General features: G+C 43.9%; 1 protein-coding gene across 1 annotated transcript in view; it reads right to left on the bottom strand.

Moving 5' to 3' along the window:
* Positions 1–3,745: 3,745 nt before the first annotated feature.
* The window catches only part of LOC121587211 (anthrax toxin receptor 2), a 123,435-nt gene continuing 104,680 nt past the window's right edge, over positions 3,746–22,500 (bottom strand). The window contains exon 16 of the mRNA XM_045226861.1: positions 3,746–6,391. Within this exon, the coding sequence (XP_045082796.1) occupies positions 6,353–6,391 (39 nt within the window). The 3' untranslated portion in view covers positions 3,746–6,352. The remainder of the gene's footprint in view (positions 6,392–22,500) is intronic.

Here is a 22,500-nt window from a genome sequence, read left to right as displayed (position 1 = left end):
CTCATGATGCCATCTATTTTGTGAAGTGCACCAGTCCCTCATGCAGCAAAGCACCCCCACAGCATGATGCTGCCACCCCCGTGCTTCACGGTTGGGATGGTGTTCTTCGGCTTGCAAGCAACCCCCTTTTTCCTCCAAACATAACCATGGTCATTATGGCTAAACAGTTCTATTTTTGTTTCATCAGACCAGAGGACATTTCTCCAAAAAGTACGATCTTTGTCCCCATGTGCAGTTGCAAACCGTAGTCTGGCTTTTTTATGGTGGTTTTGGAGCAGTGGCTTCTTCCTTGCTGAGCGGCCTTTCAGGTTGTCGATATAGGACTAGTTTTACTGTGGATATAGAGTATAGTCTAAAGATGGATTCATCACATCCCATCCCATCAGTCTATATAGTCTAAAGATGGATTCAAATACTTTAACTGTAACTCACATACAAACAACTGTAGTCATGTATCCCGAGTCTGTCGGATGTATTTAAATCCACCTTAAAAACCCCTTAGGTGTAAAGTCCCCTGTTTAGGGGATTTTCGTGGTTCTGGTACCGGTTCCGACCGAAATTTGCCCACTGTTTATCGAAATGGCTTGCAATGAACCATAACACTGGTTCCCTGTGTGATGTAGGATGTGAAATCTGAAACCACTTGAAGCTGGGATATCCCTCCTACCATTTAATTCGCTCTTCCGACTGTCCATCAACACCCGGCTGAACCCTACCACTGCCAAAGCACATGCCTGCAATCCATATGTCGTAGTGTATCAGGAGAGAGTGGATTCATCACTGTAACACATTCAGAGATCGATTTATAGCCATTAATCCATAGATTCTAAGAAAAAAACACTTTATGTTTGTCATAGACGGGCAAGATTAATATGAGATGAAAGGTGAGTTCCTAACGAGTTCATGAAGCCAAGCTAGAGCTCAGTGAGACGTTCACAGCGATGGGGGCAGACATTTTGATCAAGAGAGACCTTTAGAAAATATGCACATTTTCTCTAACACTAAACATACAAATACATAGTTAGTCATTTTATAATTCTACTATATTTAGAAAGCATATAAGTCATTTCAAGCCTTATTCATTCAGTTTTGTTGAATAGGAAATACATCATATAAAATATTTAATATGTTCATATTTTTTAAATCATATTTATACTGTGTACATGAGCTTGTGTCCTCAAAATTGACTACACCTCAGCAATTTACAGCAATTTCTACAAGAAAGGTGAGATTTTAACCATTGTTGGCGTATGTTGTTTGAAGTCACTGGCCAGGTGCTGGCCACTAGCTTGGTTAAGACAGACTAAACTCTGCTCTCACAGTTGAGCACAGCATCCAGTCTGGTTTAAGCACTTCTCTCTGTCACTTCTCTCTGGCTCATTCTTACTGTAGATATATGACTGGTCTGGTCTGGAGGAAGCTGTTTGACAAGGAAGACATGACCGCCATTTGCGTAGGAATGACAACACCTGTCGGATAGAGGAAATCAACACAGGATGTCCATTTTGATGTGGCCATATTGCCCATACCAGTGCCAGTGGAATAACTGAGTCATTGGAAGAAAGCGATTCAGATCAACAAGTCTAAATAAACCCTGACTCTGTTAAGTTATGAGCTCAGTGTGTTTTCATGCTATTCAAGCATACTGTAAGATACATACTGGAGATGGTCTATACACATAATCCTACACATAAGACTGTATAATTTAGCAATAAGGCACGAGGAGGTGTGGTATATGGCCAATATACCATGGCTAAGGGCTGTTCTTAAACACCACGCAATGTGAAGTGCCTGGATACAGCCCTTAGCCGTGGTATATTGGCCATATACCACAAACCACCGAGGTGCCTTATAAACTGATTACCAACGTAATTAGAGCAGAAAAAATAAACGTGTTGTCATACCTGTGGTATACGGTCTGATATACCAAGGCTGTCAGCCAATCAGCATTCAGGGCTCGAACCACCCAGTTTATAATATATTATTATCATATTGTGGGACATGACCAATAGTAACTGTTAAAAGGATTTCCAATGAACATACGGCAGCACTTGATAGCTCACCTTTTGCAGCATAGATATATTTCAACATGGATTATAACAGTACACATACAATATTTCATATAGCTCAATCCTTCCATGGTTACTGCTGCTGTGGATCAGGGAAATAGACAGATAAGCAGATATTTTTGATGAAGCAGTTTATGAAAATGTCAGATTCATATTAATTGCATATGAAAATATAGCCTTTTAATATTAAAGTATATGAAAATATACTCCTTAATGACTCCAGTAACCGTTAGGGCTCACTGCTTATGAATGGATGCTGATGATTTAGTTAGTGTCAAGTGATACCGTCTGTGTGTGTGTGTCTGTGTGTGTGTGTGTCTGTGTGTGTGTGTGTCTGTGTGTGTGTTTGTGCGAGCATGTGCCTGTGTGTCCACAGAAGGCACATAAACTTTCACAGGAACTGGAAGCACAGCGATACAGGCTGTTGATAAAAACCACAGCTTGGATTATACATCGTTTCTGCTGCAGACGTACGTTACTGTATGACTGTACTGATATCTCCCAGTGTTAAGAGAATTACAGTCTCTCTCTCTCTCTCTCACTCTCTTTCTCTCTCTCTCACACACACACACACACACACACACACACACACACACACACACACACACACACACACACACACACACACACACACACACACACACACACACACACACACACACACACAGCAGGCATCTCGTCACAGCATGTAAATGTAGTGAAAACAGAAGGTGTACAAGCACATATTTTTACTAAATGGAAAACCTATTTTTTGGGGCGTTGTGGCCCTTGGAGTGTTTTGTGTGTATGCATCTGTGTGTATGTGTATGTGTTTGTGTGTGTGTGTGTGTGTGTGTGTGTGTGGTGCCTCCGGTGTTAAGCTTTACAGGGGGAGAGAGGCTGGTCACTGTCCTCTATCTCTGTCCACATACAACATTTAATCACAATCCCTGTCGGCCCGTATAAATCTGTATAGACCCAATTAAACGTAGCCCTTTAGCACCCTCATACTCAAACAGCATCAGACCATGTCTTCACTATGTAGCAGAGGACAACGTGTAAAAATGGGAGGTCCAGTTTCCATAAATTCAACACATGACAACCATGAGCACCGTAACATTACAATGGGTTAATTGTAGTCACATTAAAATGTGACTCTAGTAGGAATTTGTGATATATACATGAAAAATAAATTCATGTATAAAACGACAACAACAACAAAAAACGATACAGTGGTACATAACATATGAATGAATATAGTAAAGACAAAAAAGGTTTGGAGAACAGTTGGTTACCTTGGTATATTTTACATCTACAGCCACATCCTGACCTGTGATAATATACGAAATGCAGACACGAGGACGGACAATCTACAATCAAAGGGAAACTTTGAAAAACATAATTTTTTTAAATATTTTGGACAATAAACTGGTTGGTAATGATTTATTTTCAGAAAGAAAAATAATGCATGATCGCGATGAATAATGTGCTTATCGTTGGCTCCTCAAACTATTCTGGTACCAGATTTTGAAATCGAAAATGTAATAATTAAACATCCTGATAGAAATTATATCAAAATACACCGTCTTATACGTACTTGAACACTATTATTTTTATTAGCAGTTTGTTTCCTAAAAATGTAAGTTCTAAAAATACGGATAATTTATTCCAAATGTGAATAAAAAACAATGACATAATTGGGTTTGAAAATGTTTATACTGAAATGACTACATTCAAACCAACTTTTAGCTTATGCGGGAGGGGAAAAAAAGGCATTTTTGGGGCATCTCACAATTGAATTCCACAAAAAAAACAAAATAAAAAAGTGCAAAAAATAACAAATAAATATATTTTTAAGGAAAGGCATATTTGGCAAAGGGCACTGTCATATTAAAAAATATCAATAATGTTAATATGTTTTATTTATAAAGAGTAACAAATGTGATCTCGCCGTGGAACATTTTGAGACCAGGGGAAAGAGAGGGCATCTAAAGCCAATGTGAAGCGTTGTCAGGGTGGAGAGCTGTGATTGGGTCGGTATGCAAATAACTCATTAGTATGCGTTAATAGCTGCTCTGGGCTCTCAGATGTAACATCACAAGCAAATATAAAAACTGTTAAATATCCTCTTCTACAGTTCATCTTTAAAACGAAGCTGATTATCCTACTAAAATGTAACGCAGAAGATTAAGCAAGAGACTAAAAATGTGTATGAAAAATTATATCAGGATTGTATCTGACCATCAGCGTCATCCCTGTCCCTTCCTGTCCACCCAGATAACAAAACAAAGGAATAATTAAGTCAGAGACGACGTGCGCGCCCAACCCCGTCTCGCACACTCGCATGCCCACCAAAACGTGAAAATCCAGGCCCATTCCCCCCTTTGAAACTTGATGGTTGTTGAACTTATTTTTAGTGTCATTTGATAAGCTTCCCTGGTTGCGCAGAGACATCCCACTGACCCAGCCACTGGTCATTGTCTATACCGGTTCCCATCAAAACCGGGCGCGCTTTGTCAGGTTTCGACTCGAATATCCATTTTGCATCTGAAGTACCGTATCCAAAGTGACTGGATCGTTGGAGCCTTTTCTCTTCAGCTGCTGTCTTTCCTCCCCCACAGTGCTCCCCTCTCGCTGACATCATTTGGGATTGGTGTCATGACAGCGCGCTTGAGAAATCCACAACAAATATATATATATATATATATATATATATATACTACCGCTTTTTTTTTGGTGGTGGGGCGACGCGTGCGAGGCTTGGTAACATAATTTCTGGAAATGAACAATACTTATCCGTCCGTCGCATCCGTTGCCTTGGTTTTGCGTTTGGGTTTCGGACAGCTAGGGTGCACCAAACCGTCGCCAAGGAGACAGGATGGAGTGGGTTCTTTCTCTTCACATACAGTTACAGGTCATTCAATGTCAAAAGGCATAAAAAAAAGACGATCAACTCTTCACAGGCTGCTGCTTGCTGTTCCCTTTAATTATTTTAATTAAACTTTGATATTCTGCTGCCGAAGCTAAAGGGCTGAGACTGGAGAGAGGCAAGGAGGCCCTTGGAGGACTGGAGACAGAAGGGATGGGTAGAGGCAGGGAGGCCCTTGGAGGACTGGAGACGGAGGGGAGTGGGAGACAGCTGTATCTATATCTTAAAACTCTTCAACTGACTGACTGGCAGGTTTATGGGTTGTGATGTTGTACGCCTTAGTGAGCATACAGCAGAATGCATCAAAACAGGGGGGAATACGGGCTTTAGGCGCCCATCCTTCAAACGTAGTCGGAGTGGAGAGTTGTGGTGGTCTGGTCAGAGGGGCTGTCCTGTCCCGGACCGGCCAGGCCCGCGGTGGGATAACGCTCCAGTAACTCCCCTTGTCCCCAGTGCATAATGAAAGAAAGGTGTCTTCACAAAACTAAAGGGCACTGTCTTAGCTACTGCTTCCAATACCTTAGGGCGTCCTGGGCTGTCCACAGTTTGTCATGCGTGTGCACTTCTCAGTGTTAAAATGACAGGATCTCCAGTCAAAGGGGGTCCCGCCGGGCAGCTTTCAACGATGGTGGATGGAGAGGAGTTGGGGAGGCTTTGTGACGAGACGTTGCCAAGAGGCGATGGACTTGTGCACTGTGTTGAGGCCTGCTGGGAGTATTCCTATTGCCACGCTAACGGCACACAGCCTCACTCTCTCTGGGAGCATTCCTATTGACACGCTAACGGCACACAGCCTCACTCTCTCTGGGAGTACTCCTATTGACACGCTAACGGCACACAGCCTCACTCTCTCTGGGAGTACTCCTATTGACACGCTAACGGCACACAGCCTCACTCTCTCTGGGAGTACTCCTATTGACACGCTAACGGCACACAGCCTCACCAGCTCTCTCGCTCTGCATGTTTATTTTTTTTTAGATAGCTTCCATCTGTGTCCATGAAATGAGGTTCTCCACAGAAGGCGCAATATGGTCAGAATATGTTAAGCCTTTAGTGCGCACAAAAAGCTAACTGGATCCGATTGGCCACGTTTTGTGCCGCAACTGTTTATTTGCTTTGGCCTCTTGTGAAATAAAAAGGACAAGTAGAAAAATATAAAGTCATATCCCTGTTATGGAAGAATGGAAATATGAAAATGTTCTTATGAGTAAGACGCTGTTTGAGACGGCAGGAGACATCATGGAGAAGAGATTCCCCTTTGTGCACAAAACTGAGAGAAGCAAATGGTTTTGGACGCTATAGTCTTTTGGATATTAGGTCTTCAAAAACATATTTGTATGTTGTATGTTGAAGATGTCTTCCTTGTGTTCGTCTTCTAACCGTTCTGCACTCGGTTGAAATTAATACATCTCCCCTGAAAAGAGAAACAATAATACATTGTATTAGTCTTGGATCAATAACAGCACTCCAAAATTCCACACATTCATACACTAGTAAATCATCGTAATATTTGTTACAGCTAATATTCTTCTAAATTAAACTGTATTGTTTTCCCCAAAAATTGCAAATACTTTTCAAGTAAATCTAATTATTGTAGCATAGGAACACAGTTAAATATTTGATATGTTGAAACATTTCCAAGTTTACAAAAGTACACATTTGTAGTTTTTTCTGCAACAAATTAAAAAATATATCAAATTTAAAACTTTCATCAGAAACTGATTTTTAATCTTTTTAAAATGTTAAACTATATATATATAAGTTAAAATGTGCTAATTCACAGGAAACTTTTAGAATTTCACCTATCAGTAAGATGACAAATTATTACAAATCTTACATTGATATATATGTTTTTTTTTAAATGGTCTATGCTCATACTATGTAAAATAAGTAATAGATCATGTGTACTGTACACGTAAAAAAATTAAAAAAAACCTCTGTTACACATTGCAATACTGTTGTAACAGAATGCATAATGCACAATGTGAGGACTCTCACAACTCATCCTCTATTTACTATTATGGTGTTATTACTTTATAGCACATGCCACCAACCTGCCCACCACTACAACAATATCTCAATGTAGGCCCCTGACAGTGGTGGTCTCACCCCACTCACGGGGTTCTGTATAGGGCAGCATGGGATAACATAGGGGTTGGGGTCAATTCTCATCAAAGTAATTTGGTGATTTGAATAGATTTTTTTTTTTATAATAGATCTATTCTTTGAAAATAGATTTTGAATAGATGTTCAACTATAGAATTGGAATTTCAGTGTACTTCAGTGTACTTCACTGACTTCAATTCTACTGAGTTAAGTAAATCAGCATTCAGTTTCCTTGCACCTTACTTGTGGAACAATCTTCAAAATGTCCTTAAATGTGATGTTTTGGTGCCTCTAGGGCAATTCAGAAAGCTGATTGAGGACCGTATTACTGAATAATGTTTTTTATTTTTTTTATGACCGTGTTTTCTTTCTGTTTGCATTTTGTATTTTGACGCGGGTATTTCTGTAATTTCAGTTATTCTGAATGACTCCCTGTATGACTTCCTGATAAAATAAAGGTTAAATCAAATTGGAATTGACCCCAATCCTGGTGTGGACCACAGGAGGCCCAGTTGAGCAGCTGTCTCAGCCAGCCTTACCGCCTGTCTGCTGGGAGGGGAAACAGTCCAGTGGTATAGCTCCAGCTCTCACTGGCACCAAGAGGGAGCTCCAGTACAGCTAATATACAGACAGCAGCCAAGCAAACAACACTAGTCCCCTCCCCAACCTGCCATTCCCACTGCCACTCTCCCACACCCAGAGACTGAAGTACAACCCTGACACTGTGCCATGCCCTCTCTTTCTCTCTCTCTCTCTCTCTCTCTCTCTCTCTCTCTCTCTCTCTCTCTGTTACGGATACAGGTATCCTGTGTTTTTGTGTGTTTCTACTCTTTCTGCCCTAATCACAGGTGTCCTGTATGTTCCTGATTGGTGGTCGTTGAGGTGTCTGCTGATTGGACCAATCAGTGAACATTCCTGTTAATTGCACCACCTGTTATTCGTTTGTTCAATCACACATCCCATTTTATAAAAACCAGACTTGTGTTTGTTGGAGGAGAGAGAGACTTTTTGCCATATGTGAGTATGGACACGGTGGTGTCCTGTGTGTTGTGTACGCACTAAGTTGTTGGTTACCCTATTGGTAACCTTATTAGAATATATTTCTTTACGTGAGTGTGGATACTGTTGTATCCTGTGTACTTATTTAATTGCTGAGTACCCTGTTTAGTAGTTTTGTGTGTTTTTTGGGAAAAGGGGGGGTTTAAGCTAGTTGCCCTTGGGCGTACATTACCCGTGAGGAAGAAATCTGTCTATAAACACCAGTTAGACCTGAGCGGACCACCCACTGTATTTTTGTATGGTAGCAGTAGCCTAGCGGTTCTTCAGGCAGGCTAGATCAGTTTAGGGGGTTTTACACTATTGTTTCATTTCTTGGGTCCTGCTCAGCCCTTTTTCCCAAACCCTTACCGTGTGTTCATAAATAAACACTTTGTGTTTGACGGTAGTTCATGGTAGTTGTGTCTTATTTGTTCTCACTATTCCATGCCACACTTATAATTTACATGAATTTATGTTACGGGTCTCATGTCCATCCACCCTAGATGTTTAGAGCCACGGGGTTCGTAACATAAAGTGGGGGCTCGTCCGGGGATCCTATCTATCCCATGCTACTCATGTAAATTAGTCAGTGTCTGGTTCAGTGTTGAGCTTGGCAGCTGTAACTACCTGTTTTTTTTGTGTGTTCAGTAGTCGACGGCTCGTGTTGCTAGTAGGATGGCTACTTTTGAGTTGGAGGCATTTTTGGAAAACCCTACGTGGGAGGTTTTTGATAATTGCCGTGAGAGTGGATCTACAGGCTTTGGCTGACCACTTTTCTGTACCCATACCGAGGGGTTTAGTGAAAGCAGAAGTTAGGGAAGTAGTGTTAGCGATATTGTTAAACGAGCGAGTGCTTGAGTTACCGCCGCCTGAGTCTGCTGCTCCTGTAGGGGATGTGGTTGCTGTTCCTGTAAGCCCATCAGTGTCTGAGGACGAGGCTAAGGCTCCAGCCACATTGCCCCGTTATGACCCACTCTCCCCACTGACTGACAGTGATGCCAGGATCGATGTCCGCTCGACGCGGCTCCAAATGGAGGCGGAAGAGCGGGCACACATCAGGCAAGACAAGCTGGAGATGCGTAAAATAGAACAGGAGACGCGTAAGCTAGAGGCAGAACAGGAGACGCGTAAGCTAGAGGCAGAACAGGAGACGCGTAAGATGGAACTGGAGACGCGTAGGCTTGATCAAGAACTGGAGACGCGTAGGCTTGATCAAGAACTGGAGACGCGTAAGATGGAACTGGAGATGCGTAAAATGGAACTAGAGGCAGAAACAGCGAGGTTAGTCTCTGCTCATACTATGCCTGCTAGTGAGCCAGCCTCACCAGCGGTGTCGTCTGCTACATTTGATATTAGTAGACAGATCACCTTGGTACCTGTGTTTAGGGAGTCAGAGGTTGATTCCTATTTCAGTGTGTTTGAGCGTATAGCGGTAGCATTGAAATGGCCCGACGAGGTATGGTGCCTATTACTTCAGTGTAAGCTAACAGGTAAAGCCCAAGAGGTTCTGGCAGCGCTACCTCTTGAAGACAGTTTGAATTATGAAGTGGTCAAAGCTACTGTTCTTCGTGCCTATGAGCTTGTTCCTGAGGCATATCGACAGAGATTTAGGTCTCATAAAAAGTCTCCTACGCAGACTTATGTGGAGTTTGCTAGAGACAAAGGAAATCTGTTTGACAAATGGCACAGTGCTAGTAAGGTAACTGATTTTACCTCTCTACGGGAGTTAATCTTGTTAGAAGAGTTTAAAAATTGCTTACCGGAACGCATTGTAGTTTATCTGAACGAACAGAAAGTATCCTCACTGTCGGAAGCGTCTGTATTGGCAGACGAGTTTGTGTTGACGCATAAGAGCGTGTTTTCGGCTCGTACGGAGAGCAGGGCTGCGGAGTTGCTAACTTTTAGTCCTAGTCGACCAGCAGTACATCCAGCACGCCCAAAAGATGTGCGTCACTGTTTCTATTGTCATAAGGTGGGACATTTGGTTAGTGATTGCTTTTTGCTTAAACGCAAGCCGGGATGACTCAGCACGCCAGGCCGCCAACGGGTGTTGGGCTGATTCATGACGGTTGTAAGGCCAGAATCAAGACAGAAGCCTCATAGTGAATGTGGTTTGAAAGTCCCTGTCCCAGATCACAGTTATGAACCGTTCATTTTTGAGGGGTTTGTTTCTATATCAGATGATGAAGCGTCTCAGCGTCCAGTTAGAATCCTCAGAGATACTGGTGCGGCGCAGTCGTTCATACTCGCTGATGTGTTGCCCTTGTCCAGTAATACATATTGTGGTTCCAGTGTGTTAGTACAAGGAATTGAAATGGGTTTCGTCCCAGTGCCATTGCACTTGGTGAACGTACACTCTGAATTAGTCAGTGGATTGTTCAGAGTTGGCGTCGTCCTAGGTTGCCAGTAAAAGGTGTGACATTTATAATGGGCAACGATATTGCCGGAGGAAAGGTGATACCCGTATTGGAGGTATTGGATAAAAGTGACCAGTCTCTCTCTGAGGAGCTGGCACAAGGTTATCCAGATGTGTTCCCCGCTTGTGCTGTCACACGTGCTCAAGCACGACAAGTGGGTGAAGTGATAGATTTGTCGAACACGATTCTATTCAGAGAGTGTGACCCAGAGGATAGTTCGGGTGCTACCTCTGGTAAGCTGGTGCAGTCTGACCAACAGCCCAGAGAAAGGAAGAAGGATGTGGAACTTGTTGCTGAGGCAATACAGTTACCAGTTACTCGTGAGCAGCTGATCGCTAACCAACAGGTTGACATTAGCCTGGCTAAATGTTTTTCTAGTGTTGTCTCAGAGGAGGAGCTAAAGAAGAAAAACATGGCATACTTCATTGATGGTAATCTCCTCATGCGTAAATGGACATCCCATGTTGACGCTGGCGGAGATTGGAATGCTGTTTACCAAATAGTGATTCCTACAGCCTTTCGACAAAATGTTTTATCCTCGCTCATGATCACCAGTGGTCCGGACATCTGGGAGTCACCAAGACGTATGATCGAGTTTTGCGACATTTCTTTTGGCCTGGCTTAAAGCAAGATGTGGCTCAGTTCTGTCGGACTTGCCACACCTGTCAAGTAGTTGGGAAACCGAACCAGGTTATTTCCCCCGCGCCTCTTTGTCCCATACCGGCCATAGGTGAACCATTCGAACATGTGATGGTTGATTGTGTTGGACCATTACCAAAAACAAAATCTGGTAACCAGTTTATGTTGACAATTATGTGTGTGGCCACCAGGTACCCAGAGGCCATTCCTCTGCGAAGGATTACTGCTCCGGTGGTGAGTAAAGCGTTGGGCACTTGTCGTGCAAAATTATAATTTGGAGATCCGCCACAAAAAGGGGTTAGATAATGTGTTGGCAGATGCTTTGTCTCGTGTGTAATGATCTAGGTTTTTTTTTGTTATCCCGGTAGGATGATTTGTGAATTTGGGGGTTGTGATAGTACGTGTGTCGCAAACCATTGTGGTTTGCTCTTTTAAGGGTGGGAGTGTTACGGATACAGGTATCCTGTGTTTTTGTGTGTTTCTACTCTTTCTGCCCTAATCACAGGTGTCCTGTATGTTCCTGATTGGTGGTCGTTGAGGTGTCTGCTGATTGGACCAATCAGTGAACATTCCTGTTAATTGCACCACCTGTTATTCGTTTGTTCAATCACACATCCCATTTTATAAAAACCAGACTTGTGTTTGTTGGAGGAGAGAGAGACTTTTTGCCATATGTGAGTATGGACACGGTGGTGTCCTGTGTGTTGTGTACGCACTAAGTTGTTGGTTACCCTATTGGTAACCTTATTAGAATATATTTCTTTACGTGAGTGTGGATACTGTTGTATCCTGTGTACTTATTTAATTGCTGAGTACCCTGTTTAGTAGTTTTGTGTTTTTTGGGAAAAGGGGGGGTTTAAGCTAGTTGCCCTTGGGCGTACATTACCCGTAGGAAGAAATCTGTCTATAAACACCAGTTAGACCTGAGCGGACCACCCACTGTATTTTTGTATGGTAGCAGTAGCCTAGCGGTTCTTCAGGCAGGCTAGATCAGTTTAGGGGGTTTTACACTATTGTTTCATTTCTTGGGTCCTGCTCAGCCCTTTTTCCCAAACCCTTACCGTGTGTTCATAAATAAACACTTTGTGTTTGACGGTAGTTCATGGTAGTTGTGTCTTATTTGTTCTCACTATTCCATGCCACACTTATAATTTACATGAATTTATGTTACGGGTCTCATGTCCATCCACCCTAGATGTTTAGAGCCACGGGGTTCGTAACACTCTCTCTCTCTCTCTCTCTCTCTCTCTCTCTCTCTCTCTCTCTCTCTCTCTCTCTCTCTCTCTCTCTCTCTCTTTCTCTCTCTCTTTCTCTCTCTCTCTCTTTCTCCCTCCCCCCCACAGAGACAAAAGCACAACCCTGACATTGGATGCACTAACCGTGTGGATGCCAATGCAATGACTGAGATGTTGTGAGCATCTAAAAACTGCATCCAAATGCGATCAAAGATCGGAGACCATTGCAGTACTCCTACACTGAGTCCAACAGCCACTCTGTGGTGGTTGTTGCCATGGTTCAGTGGTGCAGGGGGCAGCCACAACAGTTAGCAGCTCCACACACGGGGTTGTGCTCGCTAAGTTTTGTTTGGATTAGAACTGTGCTTTGGACAAAAGAGAGAACCCTCCTTCTTTTCTCTCTTCAAATCCTGTGTGTGTGTGTGTGTGTGTGTACTCGTGTGTATAGTGTGGGCTTTGCGTCGACCCTCTGTGTCTAATCTCACACAGTCAACAAATAAGGCACATCAGATGCTGTTTTGGCCGCAGACACCAGAGTAGCTAAGTTCACTGGATTTTCTGGGGTTTAAAACGAGAGGGGGACTTTGAGAAAGCTGCTTCCCAGCAGGAGCATTATGTCTGGGGCTGGGGCTCTGGAGGGGCTGGGGTATAGGGCTGGAGCTGGCTAACTGGGGCTATGGAGGGGCTGGGGTATAGGGCTGGAGCTGGCTAACTGGGGCTATGGAGGGGCTGGGGTTTAGGGCTGGAGCTGGCTAACTGGGGCTATGGAGGGGCTGGGGTATAGGGCTGGAGCTGGCTAACTGGGGCTATGGAGGGGCTGGGGTATAGGGCTGGAGCTGGCTAACTGGGGCTATGGAGGGGCTGGGGTATAGGGCTGGAGCTGGCTAACTGGGGCTAAGGAGGGGCTGGGGTATAGGGCTGGAGCTGGCTAACTGGGGCTATGGAGGGGCTGGGGTATAGGGCTGGAGCTGGCTAACTGGTCCTGTTCCTGGGCCAGTGAGCTCTGACTTGGCAGTGTGTAATCTACTGTAACTGGGCCACCAGGGAGAGATGCTGATGGGCACTGCCCACCTGTGTGTGCCACCCGTCAGAGTACAGAGAGGGGGAACAATAGAAAAGTCTACATGTCAGCATGGGATGTCAGAGGAATTTAATCAGACAGATGGATGGATGGATGGATGGATGACTGACTGACTGGATGAAGGAAGGATGGATGGGGAGATGTCAGAGGTGGGGAGATTGAGAAGTGAAGAGACAAGGGGCACCGGCAGGGTGTTTTTTCTCTCTCCTTGTAGTCAGAGAGAGAAAGGTAAAGAGAGATCCTAACTGTAAGCTACTGTCTCATGATAAATAGGTACCATTAAAACCCTTCCATTAGGTTTGGACTGAACCACATTGGGAGATATTGAGAAGTTAACTTTCTAAATGATGTCAAACATAACTTCAGATATGTTACAGAGACTCGGAGGGTGTCGTTAGATGCAATATGGTTGTGTTCTTGTAGAAATACTGTACAATAGAAAATTATATTCATAGCTACAGGTTTGAGACACTTATTCAGCTTTATGATTGTAGTGTTCTGTCGTTTATCTATATCAATGAAAATGCAGTATGAACCACAGAGTTGGAAAGAAAGCCTGATTGAGGCAGTCCCTCCCTTTGTTTTTTTGCCTTATCATTTTGAACACACCATTTCATCAGACAATGGGCGTCATTTGGACAGTGCCAAATGTGGAGAAAGATGCTGCCAAAATTACTCACTTCTCAGTCATTCTTGCACCAGTATTTATTTTGAAACCTATCCTTCCTACAATGACCAAGAGGCAGCTGCAATTCGAGAGAGTTTAAGCTAGGTTTTCAGTAAGTACAGTGAGGGAAAAAAGTATTTGATCCCCTGCTGATTTTGTACGTTTGCCCACTGACAAAGAAATGATCAGTCTATAATTTTAATGGTAGGTTTATTTGAACAGTGAGAGACAGAATAACAACAAAAAAATCCAGAAAAACGGATGTCAAAAATGTTATAAATTGATTTGCATTTTAATGAGGGAAATAAGTATTTGACCCCCTCTCAATCAGAAAGATTTCTGGCTCCCAGGTGTCTTTTATACAGGTAACGAGCTGAGATTAGGAGCACACTCTTAAAGGGACTGCTCCTAATCTCAGTTTGTTACCTATATAAAAGACACCTGTCCACAGAAGCAATCAATCAATCAGATTCCAAACTCTCCACCATGGCCAAGACCAAAGAGCTCTCCAAGGATGTCAGGGACAAGATTGTAGACCTACACAAGGCTGGAATGGGCTACAAGACCATCGCCAAGCAGCTTGGTGAAAAGGTGACAACAGTTGGTGCGATTATTCGCAAATGGAAGAAACACAAAATAACTGTCAATCTCCCTCGGCCTGGGGCTCCATGCAATATCTCACCTCGTGATCATGAGAACGGTGAGGAATCAGCCCAGAACTACAGGGGAAGATCTTGTCAATGATCTCAAGGCAGCTGGGACCATAGTCACCAAAAAAACAATTGGTAACACACTACGCCGTAAAGGACTGCAATCCTGCAGGGCCCGCAAGGTCCCCCTGCACAAGAAAGCACATATACAGGGCTGTCTGAAGTTTGCCAATGAACATCTGAATGATTCAGAGGAGAACTGGGTGAAAGTGTTGTGGTCAGATGAGACCAAAATCGAGCTCTTTGGCATCAACTTAACTCGCCGTGTTTGGAGGAGGAGGAATGCTGCCTATGACCCCAAGAACACCATTCCCACCGTCAAACATGGAGGTGGAAACATTATGCTTTGGGGGTGTTTTTCTGCTAAGGGGACAGGACAACTTCACTGCATCAAAAGGACAATGGACGGGGCCATGTACCGTCAAATCTTGGGTGAGAACCTCCTTCCCTCAGCCAGGTCATTGAAAATGGGTCGTGGATGGGTATTCCAGCATGACAATGACCCAAAACACACGGCCAAGGCAACAAAGGAGCGGCTCAAGAAGAAGCACATTAAGGTCCTGGAGTGGCCTAGCCAGTCTCCAGACCTTAATCCCATAGAAAATCTGTGCAGGGAGCTGAAGGTCCGAGTTGCCAAACGTCAGCCTCGAAACCTTAATGACTTGGAGAAGATCTGCAAAGAGGAGTGGAACAAAATCCCTCCTGAGATGTGTGCAAACCTGGTGGCCAACGACAAGAAACGTCTGACCTCTGTGATTGCCAACAAGGGTTTTGCCACCAAGTACTAAGTCATGTTTTGCAGAGGGGTCAAATACTTATTTCCCTCATTAAAATGCTAATCAATTTATAACATTTTTGACGTGCGTTTTTCTGGATTTTTTTGTTGTTATTCTGTCTCTCACTGTTCAAATAAACCTACCATTAAAATCATAGACTGATCATGTCTTTGTCAGTGGGCAAAAGTACAAAATCAGCAGGGGATCAAATACTTTTATCCCTCACTGTATAAGCAGAAAACTCAACTGCAATCACATTCGCAATCTGCAGTATTCCCAAGTTGTTCTAAAACAAATGTTGTGTTAAGTATTCCAAATGGACGAAACAGACGTTTTTTTGGCAACAAATCTCCCCAAAATATTTGCCCTGACAAGATGTCACCCTGTGTGTATACCTCTTGGCTTATCTGACCATAGCTTTGGCCTGGCGATGTAAAACCATCTTGGTGGAGGTTTGGGAGTAGTGTCTCTGCCCCGCCATGTTGTCTGGAGCTGCAGAGGTCTGCAGCCTGCAGCCAGACTTCAGAGAACAACAACATGTTTTTTGGCGATCAGAGTTTTGGCTGGTACTTGGGCAAGGCTCCAGAAGTCCGTGTTCGCGTGTGATTTTGCATCTCATCTCTCTCTGAACAGCTTGATTCCCCCAACAACACTACAAAGATCTGTCTTACACTGTCCAGTTTCCACAGTTTCTACATGAGGGACTGAGACCAAGAAAACAAGGTGAATACGGCATCCATATTAGGAAGTCCCTAGAATGAACACAACTGAGGGAGTTTCTGACAACTGAGGGAGTTCATAATATGGACCATTGGAACTACGTCATTCTGTGGTTTTTATGTTTGAATAAAATGTCTCCATATAACTTGAATGAACTGTTTTATTTGAAATAAGAACTGGTAAACAATAATTATGGACTATAAAATATTAGTTTGGAAGGAAATGAAGACTGTAAAAGCTACAACGTGTCCTTTAGCTTTTAGACACCACATACAGTGGGGAAAAAAAGTATTTAGTCAGCCACCAATTGTGCAAGTTCTCCCACTTAAAAAGATGATAGAGGCCTGTAATTTTCATCATAGGTACACGTCAACTATGACAGAAAAATTGAGGGGAAAAAATCCAGAAAATCGCATTGTAGGATTTTTAATGAATTTATTTGCAAATTATGGTGGAAAATAAGTATTTGGTCACCTACAAACAAGCAAGATATCTGGCTCTCACAGACCTGTAACTTCTTCTTTAAGAGGCTCCTCTGTCCTCCACTCGTTACCTGTATTAATGGCACCTGTTTGAACTTGTTATCAGTATAAAAGACACCTGTCCACAACCTCAAACAGTCACACTCCAAACTCCACTATGGCCAAGACCAAAGAGCTGTCAAAGGACACCAGAAACAAAATTGTAGACCTGCACCAGGCTGGGAAGACTGAATCTGCAATAGGTAAGCAGCTTGGTTTGAAGAAATCAACTGTGGGAGCAATTATTAGGAAATGGAAGACATACAAGACCACTGATAATCTCCCTCGATCTGGGGCTCCATGCAAGATCTCACCCCGTGGGGTCAAAATGATCACAAGAACGGTGAGCAAAAATCCCAGAACCACACGGGGGGACCTAGTGAATGACCTGCAGAGAGCTGGGACCAAAGTAACAAAGCCTACCATCAGTAACACACTACGCCGCAAGGGACTCAAATCCTGCAGTGCCAGATGTGTCCCCCTGCTTAAGCCAGCATATCCAGGCCCGTCTGAAGTTTGCTAGAGTGCATTTGGATGATCCAGAAGAGGATTGGGAGAATGTCATATGGTCAGATAAAACCAAAATATAACTTTTTGGTAAAAACTCAACTCGTCGTGTTTGGAGGACAATGAATGCTGAGTTGCATCCAAAGAACACCATACCTACTGTGAAGCATGGGGGTGGAAACATCATGCTTTGGGGCTGTTTTTCTTCAAAGGGACCAGGACGACTGATCCGTGTAAAGGAAAGAATGAATGGGGCCATGTATCATGAGATTTTGAGTGAAAACCTCCTTCCATCAGCAAGGGCATTGAACATGAAACGTGGCTTGGTCTTTCAGCATGACAATGATCCCAAACACACCGCCCGGGCAACGAAGGAGTGGCTTCGTAAGAAACATTTCAAGGTCCTGGAGTGGCCTAGCCAGTCTCCAGATCTCAACCCCATAGAAAATCTTTGGAGGGAGTTGAAAGTCCGTGTTGCCCAGCGACAGCCCCAAAACATCACTGCTCTAGAGGAGATCTGCATGGGGGAATGGGCCAAAATACCAGCAACAGTGTGTGAAAACCTTGTGAAGACTTACAGAAAACGTTTGACCTGTGTCATTTCCAACAAAGGGTATATAACAAAGTATTGAGAAACTTTTGTTATTGACCAAATACTTATTTTCCACCATAATTTGCTAATAAATTCATTAAAAATCCTACAATGTGATTTTCTGGAATTTTTTTTCTCATTTTGTCTGTCATAGTTGACGTGTACCTATGATGAAAATTACAGGCCTCTCTCATCTTTTTAAGTGGGAGAACTTGCACAATTGGTGGCTGACTAAATACTTTTTTTCCCCACTGTATATCAGTCAAGTTCTAACACTCAATTAAATGAGTGGCTGAAACTTAAATGTAATCATTAAAGAACAATTCTACAGTTAAACATCTTCCCCTATCCAAAACCTTCATATTGAATGAACAGTTCCTCTTTCTCTGCAAAGGATCCCAATGGTATTCCTGGAACCCCCCCAGAGCAAAACACTTCCAATACCTCTACAATGGATACATTTCAATGTCCCTGTCTGTCAGTGGAGTCTCACGCATCATACAAGCGTTCTTGCTTTATCCGTCATCCTCTAGCTACATATTGAACAAATGAAGAGGTTGAAAATGGAGGGAGGTTAGGGAGAAGCACAGATGCAAGGGGGATGGCAGCAGTGCCAGAGTTTGAGCAACCCTCCCTCCGTCCACACTTAAGGCCATCATCGGTCCCCACAGCCCCTCGTCGGCGCACACACACACCGAAACACACACACGCACGTACACACGTACACGCACACACACCGAAACACACACACGCACGTACACACGTACACGCACACACACCGAAACACACACACGCACGTACACACGTACACGCACACACACCGAAACACACACACGCACGTACACACGTACACGCACACACACCGAAACACACACACGCACGTACACACGTACACGCACACACACCGAAACACACACACGCACGTACACACGTACACGCACACACACCGAAACACACACACACACGCACGTACACACACCGAAACACACACACGCACGTACACACGTACACGCACACACACCGAAACACACACACACACGCACGCACACACACCGAAACACACACACGCACGTACACACGTACACGCACACACACCGAAACACACACACGCACGTACACACGTACACGCACACACACCGAAACACACACACGCACGTACACACGTACACGCACACACACCGAAACACACACACGCACGTACACACGTACACGCACACACACCGAAACACACACACGCACGTACACACGTACACGCACACACACCGAAACACACACACGCACGTACACACGTACACGCACACACACCGAAACACACACACACACGCACGTACACACACCGAAACACACACACGCACGTACACACGTACACGCACACACACCGAAACACACACACACACGCACGTACACACACCGAAACACACACACGCACGTACACACGTACACGCACACACACCGAAACACACACACACACGCACGCACACACACCGAAACACACACACGCACGTACACACGTACACGCACACACATCGAAACACACACACGCACGTACACACGTACACGCACACATAGCACTGCCATCTGTCTGGAAGGGAAATTAGAGCCACCAGGGCTACAGCCAACAAAATGAAGCTCACTGGAAATCAGAAAATGTTGCCTCATCTTAAAGAAAAAAATGAAAACTTATACAAGCGCTAGGTACATGGAAGAAAGTAAACATCAGGGTCTACACCAACACCAATAGGAGAGAGTTACCAGAAACAGATATCTGGAAAGCCACAAAGGACAATAGGGTAGAAAGCCCCAAAGGACAATAGGGTAGAAAGCCCCAAAGGACATTAGGGTAGAAAGCCTCAAAGGACAATAGGGTAGAAATCCCCAAAGGACATTAGGGTATAAAGCCCCATAGGACATTAAGGTAGAAAGCCCCAAAGGACATTAGGGTAGAAATCCCCAAAGGATATTAGGGTATAAAGCCCCATAGGACATTAAGGTAGAAAGCCCCAAAGGACATTAGGGTAGAAAGCCCCAAAGGACATTAGGGTAGAAATCCCCAAAGGACATTAGGGTATAAAGCCCCATAGGACATTAAGGTAGAAAGCCCCAAAGGACATTAGGGTAGAAAGCCCCAAAGGACATTATGGAGAAGAAAGCCTCAAAATACATTAGGGTTGAAAGCCCCAAAGGTCATTAGGGTTAAAAGCCCCAAAGGACATTATGGAGAAGAAAGCCCCAAAAGACATTAGGGTTGAAAGCCCCAAAGGACATTAGGGTAGAACTGCAACTCAATTTTTCCATCTAATGTTTTTCACTTAATCAAACTGGGAATCCTGTCTAGTCACTGGCAGCTGTGAGGTATCAGTTCAGCTAAGCTCCCTAAGATACTGACATGTACAGTAGAGGAATGCTAGCGTTAGATCTGAGCATTGATTAAGACATTGCCTGCGTACCAAATTGCACCCTACTTAATTTATAGTGCACTACTTTTGACCTGGGCTTGGATAGGAAATAGGGCGCCATTTGGGACACCCCCCATTAGATGTTAGAAGATGAGAGCATTGATTTAAACATGGTGCTGATCTCTCTCCGTAATTCAGATCCCTCTGTCAGGACGAGAAGCCCTTCAGAAGAGCTTAGCTGTTGTAATTTACCGGGACATTAAATACCACCACTGACACCAAATGATGCAGTCCAAATTGCACCCTATTTCCTATATAGTGCACTAATTTTTGACCAAGGCTTGTAGGTGGTCCTGTGTGGGCTCAGTCGGTAGAGCATGGTGCTTCCAACGCCAAAGGTCGTGGGTTTGATTCTCGCTGGGGCCACCCATACGTAAAATGTATGCACGTAAGTCGCTTTGGATAGAAGCGTCTACTAAATGGCGTACTGTATATTACTAGGGAATAGGGTGCAGTTTGGGATGCACGCCATTTGCAGCAGCAGCGGCCTTTCAGAGAAGAGTGTACGCTGGTTTCCGATCTACTTATTCTGTGTAAATAAAGTGGAATATGATCAGCAATCAGCTCTAATGACTCCCCTGATTGACCTGGGGGATGGAGAGAGAAAAGATAAGAGGGATGCCTGCCTGTCTGAATCTAGAGCCAGCAGTAAAACACTGGCAGGCGGCGGCATACTGTTTACAGATTGTTCGTCATTGGCTCACACTATAGTTCATGACATGGGAACATGTTTACTGCAGAAAGGAGGAGGGACGTCATCCAACTGACCTCAGCACTGCTATCAACCAGCACTCACTGAGATATACTTGCTGTATGTTAAAGGTCCAATGCAGACTTTCTCATCTCACTATCAAATCATTTCTGCTTAATAATTAAGTACCTTAATGTTATTGTTTTCAATTAAAATGGTCAAAAAGAAACCAAAATAGCTTCTTAGCAAAGAGCAATTTCTCAAGCAAGAATTTTGCTAGGACTGTCTGGGAGTGGTCTGAGTGGGGAGGGGAAAACTGAAAACTAGCTGTTATTGGCAGAGCGATTTGGAACTCTCTTTCTTATTGGTCTATTAACTATTTACTGACTGGTGATGTCACCAGGCAGGCCAATACTCCATCCCACCAAAACAGGAGGACATTTTAAACATCTCTTACAATAAAAAGGGAATTATCATCCTTTTCAACATTTCACAGTATTATTCCAACCTCATAGTGTGGAAATATATATGAAACACAGGAAAATAAACATTTTTGACTGAACTGGGCCTTTAAGCCAGGGTTTCAGGACATAGCAAGATTTTCTCCTGTATTTGATCCAGAAAGGAGAATGACACCAAAAATAAAAGCAAATGTCTAAGGATGGAGCTGCACCCTCTGACATGAAAAGAAAAGGGGACAGTTGGATTGAAAAAGCTTTAAATAAAGGTTACAAATCAGGCATGGCACATGATTGTGCTATACACAGGGCCCTATGACATCAATGGCCCGGTCATCTTGCCCCATCCGATTTCAACCATTATTTGCATGATTGTTTGCCCAAGGGCTATGAGGTCAGACATTCATTTCATTTGTTCGCGAATACAATATTTACCACCAAACACTCATTCCATCCCAGCATGCAACACCAGTGCTGCCTGTTTGCTGGTCCGAGGATAAGCTGAATTCTCCTGAAGCCTACAGAAGAGTACGTCGTACAAGGCCACAGCAGCTACCTCCAGCTGTTTCCTGCCCCACCATGCCTCCCATCCTTCTCTCCCTCTCTTTCCCTCTAGTCGTTCCCCTTCCGCTGGTCTCAGCCAGTCAGAGTAAAGTGCACATCATTTGCCAGCTAAGAGCTCTGGGCAGCTCTGGGTAGCAGAAAGGCACAGATGGCACTAATGGAGGAGAGGAATCCAACTGAGGCACCGGGACTGAGCCACACCATGCCTCGGCCAAATAGCTCTAGTGGTTATGTATGTCTGTATGTCTGTCTGTTTCTATGCCCAGTCCAACCCAAGCCGGCTCCCAGATCTACCAAGGTTAATTCCAATCCACGGCACTCCAGCATAAAGAATTTAGAATGATG

This window comes from Coregonus clupeaformis, chromosome 18, assembly GCF_020615455.1.
Source record: "Coregonus clupeaformis isolate EN_2021a chromosome 18, ASM2061545v1, whole genome shotgun sequence".
In the NCBI taxonomy this organism is placed as follows: Eukaryota; Metazoa; Chordata; class Actinopteri; order Salmoniformes; family Salmonidae; genus Coregonus; species Coregonus clupeaformis.
This window is presented reverse-complemented; position numbering and strand designations above follow the sequence as displayed.